This window comes from Bison bison, unplaced genomic scaffold, assembly GCF_000754665.1.
Source record: "Bison bison bison isolate TAMUID 2011002044 unplaced genomic scaffold, Bison_UMD1.0 scf7180017854783, whole genome shotgun sequence".
Classification (NCBI taxonomy): Eukaryota; Metazoa; Chordata; class Mammalia; order Artiodactyla; family Bovidae; genus Bison; species Bison bison.
Window position 1 is genome coordinate 42,293 of NW_011485356.1, and position 10,382 is coordinate 52,674.

The following is a 10,382-nucleotide window of genomic DNA, read 5'->3' on the forward strand; positions in this document are numbered from 1 at the left end:
TCTTCTCGGTGCTAAAGCCGTTCATCTCCGTCGTCCCGGCCGGGCCTCTTCGGAGGAAGGTCCCTAGGCCACTCCGTAGCGGTGCTCCCCGCGGGGCAGGTCGTCCGAGGCCCTCCCGCACCAAGAGAGTCCCAGAGCCCGTCTCCAGCCGAGGCGCTGCCCAGCCCCGCTCGCGGGAGGCCCGGCCCCGCGCCGCCGCGCTCCGGCTCCTTTGGTTCCCGGCCCGCGTCTCCACCGAGCCCCTTTCTCCCAGCTCGCGGCCCGAGGGTGGTCTCCCGCGGCCTGCAGGGCTCCGCCGGGAGTCTCCCTGAGGCGCCTTCTGCCCAGGGCTCTGAACCGTTACCCTTCGGCGGGGACGTCCAGGAGGGCGTCCCAGGAAGCAGCTGCTCCCCGAAGACTCCGGGCCCGGTTGCCAGAGGGTTCTGAGGGCCCCCGCCGGCTCCAGCCTTATGTCAGCTGCGGGGCAAACTCGTCGCCGGGCAGCTCCCCCGGGGATGGCGCGGCCTCCTTGCGCGGCGCCTGGCCTCGAACCCGCGGCGCCCCGTCCCCTGCTACTCGTCTAGCCCGCCCCACCCCTGCAGCCGCTCGGTTGCGCCCTGAGTCCCGGGTCCCGAGGCAGTGCCTGGGCCGCCCGGCCTCCGCCCGCCCAAGGCTCCGCACCTTAGCTGTTTTTCCGAGTGACATTTTTCTCATCTACTTAATAGGGATTATAATTTGAACTTCATGGGGTTGCTGTGAGGACTAAATGATGGTATATTTAAAAAAAATCGTAGAAGTCACTCAGAAGCAAAATGATAGCAAAACAAAGTTTAAAAAACGACCATTTCATCTAAATACAACATGCATTAATAAACTTCTATTTCTTCAGTTCAGTTCAGTTGCTCAGTCGTGTCCGACTCTTTAGAGTGGCTAGTAATTTTCTTCTTCATCACACAACGTCTGGAGGAGACACAAGAAGGGAGGAAGACTCTTCTTAAATAAGACAAAGTCAAGCTCTGGAGGGCACTGAAATGAACTGAATGGAGGAAAGATGGGGAAGCAGTGACCATAAGAGCTGTTACTGTGCCCATCCCAATACCCAGTCAAGCAACTTCCTTGATCCTAGAATTCTAAGTTATGAGGAGAGCCCTGGGAACATACTTACTTGACATCACTGCTAAGCCTGATGAAGCTATGAGTCTCTTCTGAAACAACACTCTGCTCCAACACTGTAACTTTGGTTGTCAGACATGGGAAGGCTTTGCTTATTCTTGTCCTTGATACAGGCTATAACCTATGGCTATTCCCTGGGAGCATTCTGGTCTTCCATCATGACTCACTCCCTCATCATGGTTCTTTGTCTTCACCTCCATTATCCTCTTCTCCATCAAGGTTTCCTCCCTTAAAATGTCTCCCACTCCCCAGCATCTATGGCCATGCCCTCTTCAAGGACTCCACTAAGATCTGCTCTGTGGCTATCACTGGTGTGTCCTCTTCCGTGGTTTCGTTCGTGGCCCCAAGCCTGTGGTTTTCATCATGGCCTCTTCAGTAGAAACCTCAGTGACTCATTTTCACAATCACCTTCATGACTGTGACTCAATTCATGGGCCACATTGTAGCTTTCTTCATGGCCAAGGCCACAGGCCCCTCCATGACTCAGTTTATTGTTGAGGCTGCAGAACAGTGGACCCAGGCCAAAATCATGGGTATAATAAGTGTTTCTCAGAGGCAGAAGAGTATCCCTCTAAAAGAGAAAGATGTGAATATTTCTCACATTTCACAATCCACCTGGTTGGTTGACTAAAATCACAAACTCTCACTTTTTTTTCCAGGTATTTATTTTACACAAAGTGAACTTGAAATTAACAACAGTAAGCAAAGCAAAGCACAGCAAATGTATTGTAGAAGATCTAGATTAAAAAGTCAGAGGTATAAAAATGAATGGTTTATCCTTTTCCAAGGTTTTCCCACCTTGAGGATTTTTTTTTTTAATTGAAATATAGTTAATTTACAATGTTGTGTCAGTTTCAAGTGTACAGCAAGTTGATTCAGTAATACATATATATATATATAATATATGTTATACATATTCTTTTTCAGATTCTTTTCCATTACAGATTACACTATATTATTATTATAGATATTGAATATAGTTCCCTGTGTTATACAGGAAGCCCTTTGTTGTTTACTTTTTTTATATATAGTATCGTGCATATATTAATCTCAAACTTCTAATAGATCTCCCTGCCCCAACTGTCTTTTTGGTAACCATAAGTCTGTGAGTCTATTTCTGTTTGGTAAATAAGTTCATTTGTGTCATTTTTTAGGTTCTATATATTTAGGATTGGCTGCTGCTGCTAAGTCACTTCAGTCGTGTCCGACTCTGTGCGACCCCATAGACAGCAGCCCACCAGGCTCCCTCGTCCCTGGGATTCTCCAGGCAAGAACACTGGAGTGAGTTGCCAGTTCCTTCTCCAAAGCATGAAAGTGAAAAGTGAAAGTGAAGTCGCTCAGTCGTGTCTGACTCTTCGAAACCCCATGGACTGCAGCCTACCAGGCCCCTCTGTCTTTTCCAGGCAAGAGTACTGGAGTGGGGTGCCATTGCCTTCTCCGTAGGATTGGCTAGTATGAATAATTTCAGCAGGCTTGGGCAATAGGGGTGGTCTTTAGTTGTCTGGTATCTGACTCTTGGTGATAGTGGTTTAGTCTCTCTGTTGTGTCCAGCTCTTGTAACCCCATGGACTGCAGCCCACCAGTCTCCTCTCTCCATGGAATATCCCAGGCAAGAATGCTGAGGTGGCTTGTTATTTCCTTCTCCAGGGGATCTTCCCAATCCAGGGATCATACCGGGGTCTCCAGCATTGGCAGGCAAATTCTTTACCACTGAGCCAACTGGGAAGCCATATAAGTGCTATCATATGATATTTGTGTTTTTCTGTCTGACTAACTTCACTGACTATGATAATCTCTAGATCCATTGATGTTGCTGCAAATGGCATTATTTCCTTATTTTTTTTTATGGCTGAGCAACAGTCCATTGTATATATAGACCACATCTTCTTTATCCATTTATCTGTCAGTGGATATCTTCCATGTCTTTTTTGGAAGTTTTCTTCCATGTCTTGGCTATTGTAAATAGTGCTGCTATGAACATTGGGGTTCATGTATCATTTTGAATCAGAGTTTTCTCTGGATATATGCCCAAGAGTGGGATTGCAGGATCAATTGCAGGATTGTAACTCTCTTTTCAATTTTTTAAGGAACCTCCATACTGTTTTCCATTATGGCTGTACCAATTTACATTCCCACCAACAGTGGAGGAGGGTTCTCTTTTCTCCTTCATTTATTATTCGTAGACTTTTCAAAAATACATTTATTTATTTAGCTGCATTGGGCCTTACTTGCAACACATGGAATCTTCATTTCATTGTGTGGAATCTTTTCTTGTGGCACCTGGGCTTAGTTGCTCTGCGACATGTGGCATCTTAGTTCACCAGTCAGGAATTAAACCTGCATCCCCTGCATTGGCAGGCAGATTCTTAACCACTGGACCACCAGGGAAGTCTGCACCCTGGAATTTTCTGCAACCCAGGGAAATGCACCATAATAATATAGGGGCTGGAAGGTAAAGGGTGGGTGGCTGTAGAAGGGGAACTAGAAAAGTATAACTAGCTGATGCTTTGACCACAGAGAAAGAAAACCATATGGAAGTTGAAAATTGGGAAGATGATTCCCACCCGTTAAGACACTCTACTCCTGCATACTCTTTAGAAACCTTCATATACCTCCAAGAGTATGCACAGACTCCATTTAAGGATCATTGTGCTAGGCCAGCAGTGCAAAAGTGCTTAATCCCATCCACTGCCTAGACCTCTCTCTGCTTGGGTCAAACCTGCTGGGTGAGCTGGGGTTTTGTTGGGTTAAAATGTGTTTCGTTCATGTAAGTGGATCCCACGATGAAAGCTGAGTCATGATGCTTCTTAACCCTATGTACACACTCCAGTTGCTGGGAATAATGAGATGTTCACAGCATAACTATGTGAATTAGCCACAAGCTGAGTTACTCACTGTGGTGCTCTCCCTTTCATTTCCCTCTATTTTGAAGTGCCTATTGCTGTTTATCTTTGGAAGTCAAAATTTTTAGTCAGAAGTTATGCCTGCTGGATAATATTTTTACAGCTTTATTGATATATAATTTATATCGCATATAGTTTGTCTGTTTAAAATAGATATATTAATGCAGTTTGCAAAGTCAAGTGGGCCTTAGGAAGCATCACTATGAACAAAGCTAGTGGATGTGATGGAATTCCAGTTGAACTATTGCAAATCCTAAAAATGATGCTGTTAAAGTGCTGCACTCAATATGACAACAAATTTGGAAAACTCAGTGGTGGCCACAGGACTGGAAAAGGTCAGTTTTCATTCCAATCCCAAAGAAAGGCAATGACAAAGAATGTTCAAACTACTGCACAATTGTACTCATCTCACACACTAGCAAAGTAATGCTCAAAATTCTCCAACCCAGGCTTCAACAGTATGTGAAAAGCTGGGTTTAGAAAAGAGATCAAATGGCCAACATCTGTTGGATCATCAAAAAAGCATGAGAGTTCCAGAAAGATATCTACTTCTGCTTTATTGACTATGCCAAAGCCTTTGACTATGTGGATCACCACAAACTGTGGAAAATTCTTAAGGAGATGGGACTACCAGACCACCTGATCTGCCTCCTGAGAAATCTATATGCAAGTCAAGAAGCAACAGTTAGAACCGGACATGGAACTGACTGGTTCCAAATTGGGAAAGGAGTATGTCAAGGCTGTATATTGTCACCCTGCTTATTTAACTTATATGCAGAGTACATCATGAGAAATGCCGGGCTGGATGAAGCACAAGCTGGGATCAAGATTGCCGGGAGAAATATCAATAACCTCACATATGCAGATGACACCACCCTTATGGCAGAAAGTGAAGAAGAATTAAAGAGCCTCTTGATGAAAGTGAGAGACGAGAGTGAAAAAGTTGGTTTAAAGCTCAACATTCAGAAAACTAAGATCATGGCATCTGGTGCCATCACTTCATGGCAAATAGATGGGGAAACAATGGAAACAGTGACAGACTTTATTTTCTTAGGCTCCAAAATCACTGCAGATGGTGACTACAGCCATGAAATTAAAAGACACTCGCTCCTTGGAAGAAAAGCTATGACCATCTAGACAGCATATTAAAAAGCAGAGACATTACTTTGCCAACAAAGGTCCATCTGAAGTGAAGTGAATTGAAGTCGCTCAGTCGTGTCTGACTCTTTGCGATTCCATGGACTGTAGTCTACCAGGCTTCTCTGTCCATGGGATTTTCCAGGCAAGAGTACTGGAGTGGGTTGCCATTTCCTTCTCCAGGGGATCTTCCTGACCCAGGGATGGAACCCAGGTCTCCTGCATTGCAGGCAGATGCTTTACCCTCTGAGCCACCAGGGAAGCCCTAAGGTCCATCTAGTCAAAGCTATGGTTTTTCCCATTGTCATGTATGAATGTGAGAATTGGACTATAAAGAAAGTTGAGTGCTGAAAAATTGATGCTTTTGAACTGTGGTGTTGGAAAAGACTCTTGAGAGTCCCTTGGACTGCAAGGAGATCCAACCAGTCCATCCTAAAGGAAATCAGTCCTGAATATTCATTGGAAGGACTGATGCTGAAGCTGAAACTTCAGTAGTTTGTCCACCTGATGCAAAGAACTGACTCATTTGAAAAGCCCCTGATGCTGGGAAAGATTGAAGGTGGGAGGAGAAGGGGATGACAGATGATGAGATGGTTGGCTGGCATCATTGACTCAATGGACATGAGTTTGAGTAAACTCCAGGAGTTGGTGATGGACAGGGAAGACTGGCGTGCTGCAGTCCATGGGTTTTCAAAGAGTTGGAAATGCTGAGCGACTGAACTGAAATGAACTGAATGGGGCTTAGTATATTTACAGTCATTAATAAGCCCTTTCGAATTGCAAACTAAATTCTTTCTTCCCTCTTGTTCTTTTACTTCCTCTTGTCTATCTCTTCCTTTTTTCTCTGTTTTTAACTTTACACTAAATGGCAACCCACTCCAGTATTCCTGACTGGAGAATCCCATGGATGGAGGAGCCTGGTGGGCTACAGTCCACAGGGTCACAAAGAGTTGGACACAACTTAGCAACTTCACTTTCACTTTCACTCATGTGTTAGTCCTGAATCAATCCTTTAAGTGTCTTCTATTTTTCTGGGTGATTTTCATCTCTGATTTGTTGTGTCTAATTGAGCTACTTTTCCCACTTGATCTTCCAGATAATTAATTGTATTCTCAGCCAACTTCCTTAAATTTGTGTATTACAATTTAAATGTGAAAACGCATGTTTTGCAATTTTTAATTATTTAAATGGACTACCTTTAAATAATTCCCCAATCTCATTTATTTTTCACATTTTTCACATTATATTTTCCACAGTTCACACCAGTGGGAGGCAACTTTCTAGGGGGTTCAACTCAGATTCTCCTTCTGGTTGCTGGGTCCCTTTAGGTAAGAGGATGGTGGTGGTGGTGGTGGTAGGCCTGCGTATGGCTCATCATGGACTCATTGACTGGGATCAACTGTCTGGTGTGCTGACACTTGAGAAACCCAGTGAGTGGTGGAAGGCAGAGCAGTTCCCACTGCTGTGAGTTGGGGTGAATCCACCAACAACCTGCTAGTTCTTTCCTGAGGGCTCTGTCCCAGGTGGAAGCCCTGTCACAGCCTCGTGGATTCAGAGCCACTAGCCTTTTTCAACACAGCTCTTCTCTGTCTTCCAAGACCTGTAGGATCAGGTAGCCTTCTATCCTAGACATCGAAAGGGGTATGCGCAGCCCCTGTGGAAGGGGAATTCATGAGAATCTCGGCTTTACCCCAGATGTTCCTGCCATGAGCCTCTTGGTAAAGTCAGGAAGTCTTTCCCTCAATAAAAACAGGAAGCACTTTCTCTCTGCTTCCAAAGGCAGCACTTTCAGAGTGAAAGTATCAACTAGCGCCTTTACTCTGACAAGTAACCCAAGTCAGGAGCAAATGTAAATGGCCTGGATACTGCGACTTTGAGTGACGCCACCCTGCCCACAGGGTGGGCACTGGTGGCGTCACTACCTGTCGTGCTCTGGGTTCTGCATGTGCTATAATGCAGTCTCTATAAACCGCAGGCCTAATCCCATGAGCCTGTAGGATCCTGGCAGCTGCCCTCCTTTCTCATCCCTCCCAATTCAGTTTTGTCAGTCTGGGAGAGTCTTGTGGACATAGGGTTCCTGCTTGGGGCAAAAAGGATTAGAAAAAGGGGACAGATATGAATGAGGTGTCCAAATTTTACCATGGAGATTCTGAATGCCAAGTGGATTCCGGCATGGGGTTCTCTCATACAACTGGGAGATTCAATTCAGCGCGGCAGATACCCACTCATGTGCACACACAAGTTCTCTCTGTGATTTAATTTCATGTGTTTATTTCATAGCTTAAAGACCAACAGAGTCTCTTCCCAACATCTGGTAAAAGCAAGAGAGAAAGAGGAAGTGTCTTCCTCAAGCCTGGCAGAGACCCAAATGAAGCTGAGAAGGGGCTCCTGGGGACGAATGAAAGAACACTCAGATCTCTGGTCCCCCAGGCTGGCTTTCTCTCTGAGGAATGTGGCTCCATGGCTTCAGCAGCCGCTCAGAACCCACTGTGACTTTCTCTCATCTCCATGGTTACTGAGGATATGGGTCTGTTCCAGGACCTGGCAGGGCTCCGCCCAGGCCTGTGATGGGCTCCGTGATTCCCTCCAGGGCCCCGGCCGAGGTTGGGGCCATGGGGGCGGTAGACAGCTGTGTCAAGGACATTTCTCAGGGACAGGGAGTTTCTCTAGAAAAAGAAGGCAGAATCCTTTCAGAATTGGGTCCCCTACCCCCAGCAAGCCTTCACCAGGGACTCTTGCTGGAATCTTCTCCCCCTTTAAACCATCTCCCTCACATGGTAGCTCTTTCACCAGTCTTTACAGTCTTTATTTCTTCTTTTGCCCTCCTTTCCCCACAAGTCAATAGTTTCCTCTGCACATTGATTGGTTCCTCTGTTTCTAACTTGCTGTTTCTCTTTAGAACCTTTCTCCTGATCTTTCTTTCCTACTCACCCCTAACTTGATGGTCCTACTATTCACACTTCCTTTCCTTCTGTTCCTGCTACTCCTTCCCCCAGGCACTTTCCTACGTATTAGGCACTCACCACGCAGAAGAAGAGCCCAGCAAAGAATCCCACGACCACTACAACTGAGACCAGAGTGATGAGGAAGATTTCCCATGGCTTCAGGGACCCACTGGGCTTCACATCCTCCACTGGAGTTCCAGCACTTGTGCTACTTTTGTTAGAAGTTGTGTGTGTTCCAGTTGGAAAAGATGTATCAGAGCCTCCTGTGGTTGCACTGGATCCAGTTTTGGAGGCCGTGCTGGTCCCACTGGAGGCTGTGCTGGACCCAGTATCAGAGGTTGTGCTGGCCCCTCCAGAGGTCCCACTGGATCCAGTACTGGAGGTTGTGCTGGCCCCTCCAGAGGTCCCACTGGATCCAGTATCAGAGGTTGTGCTGGACTCTCCAGAGGTCATGCTAGATCCAGTGTCAGAGGTTGTGCTGGACTCTCCAGAGGTCACACTGGATCCAGTATCAGAGGTTGTGCTGGACTCTTCAGAGGTCATGCTAGATCCAGTGTCAGAGGTTGTGCTGGACTCTCCAGAGGTCACACTGGATTCAGTACTGGAGGTGGTGCTGGATCCACTGGAGGTCCCTTGGGATCCAGCATTAGTGGCTGTGCTAGGACCACCATGGGTCGTGCCGGATGCAGTGTTCAAGGCTATACTAGTCTCTCTGGAGGTTGCATTGGATCCAGTGGTGGCTGTATCGGGTTCACTGGAAGCTGGGCTGGATTCATTGTTGACAGCTGTGCTAGTATTACTGGAGGTTATGCCTAATGATAATTATAAATGATGACATATATTGAGCATATATACTTTCTGCTCAATGCCTGGTTAAATTCATTACCTGGATAATTCTATTTAATGTTTCACTACAGCCCAGTGAAATAGATATTATTATTATCAACAGCTAAGATGAAAAAACTGAGGCTTAGAAATGTTGACACTTGCCCAAGTTTATACAGCTAGTAAGTAGTAGAACAGGAATTTGAACCGAGGCTATTGAATCTGCATTTTTAACCACCAAGCTAAGTCATCCTCCACATCCACCTCTAAAACCAGGGTTACATGAACTAATTTCACTGAGAATGAGCTTATTCCATCAACTGCTGTACAATATTTAACGCAGATAAAAAGTATTATAAAGGAATTGTAGAACCCAGGTGAAATGTATATATTGGCTAATTCACTTTTAAATTGGTATAGCTTCTTTCTTGAAAAATATTTCTGTGTTATTCAGAAAACATCTATATCAGAATTATCTGGGAAGCTTGTTAAAAATAAAGATTTCTAGGCAAACCACTCCAGACTAAATGAATCAGAATCTGAGATGAGACTAGGTATCTGGGTGATTATATATGTATTTAAGTTCCAGGAGCTCCTGAGCACAAGGCAAAGATTGAAAAAGAACAAGTTATATGTAGCTGAAATATAAAAGCTCTCCCAGGATTAAGGTCTGCAAATCAAAATCTACAGGTACAGGGAAGCATTTCCACCTTCCTGAAGGCTCAGGTGGAGTTAAGTTTGTGCCTGTTTTTGCCTCTCACTACCCTGAAGGACAAAGACACTCAGGCTCCCCACATGAAATTTATCTCATTTCTGGTTCATTTTACTACTAACTCGGACCTGAGTGCCTATCACCTCACCCCACACAGGTGTATTTTCCCCTCGGGCTTATTTGAACTAACATAGGATTAGAAAGGAAGAAAGAAAGCGCTAAGTTGTGTCTGACTCTTGGGATCCCATGAACTGTAGCCTGCCAGGCTCCTCTGTCCATGGGATTCTCCAGCAAGCATACTGGAGTGGGTTGCCATTTCCTTCTCCAGGGGAACTTCCCAACCCAGGGATTGAACCCAGGTCTCCTGCATTGCAGGTAGATGCTTTACGTACTGAGCTATATAATATATGATTAGAATTTAGTTCTATTTGGGGAAAGCCCCGCTCCCTGCTGAAGTTTGCAATGGAGTACAAATTGAAGTTAAGATCAGAATCATGAATAAAACTAAATAAGAAACTGAGATGAGGACTTCCTTGTGGTCCAGTGGTTGAGAGTGTTCCTGCCAAAGCAGGGGCACAGGTTTGATCCCTGGTGTGGAAGGATTCCAGGTGCCACAGGGCAACTAAGCCCACTTCCCACAACTAAACCCATGTACTGCAACTACTGAAGCCTGTGTACTCCAGAGCCCTCAAGCCACAACTACTGAAG

At 45.5% G+C, this 10,382-nt stretch overlaps 1 protein-coding gene and 1 pseudogene across 1 annotated transcript in view; both read right to left on the reverse strand.

Annotated features, from left to right (window-relative positions):
- Nucleotides 1-684, reverse strand: part of LOC105001122 — a 1,268-nt pseudogene extending 584 nt beyond the window's left edge.
- Nucleotides 685-7,637: 6,953 nt separating this feature from the next.
- Nucleotides 7,638-10,382, reverse strand: part of MUC21 (mucin 21, cell surface associated) — a 34,931-nt gene continuing 32,186 nt past the window's right edge. The window contains exons 5-6 of the mRNA XM_010857286.1: nucleotides 8,216-8,795; nucleotides 7,638-7,858 (exon numbers count right to left, since the gene is read on the reverse strand). Coding sequence (XP_010855588.1) covers nucleotides 7,670-7,858; nucleotides 8,216-8,795 — 769 coding nt within the window. The 3' untranslated portion in view covers nucleotides 7,638-7,669. The remainder of the gene's footprint in view (nucleotides 7,859-8,215; nucleotides 8,796-10,382) is intronic.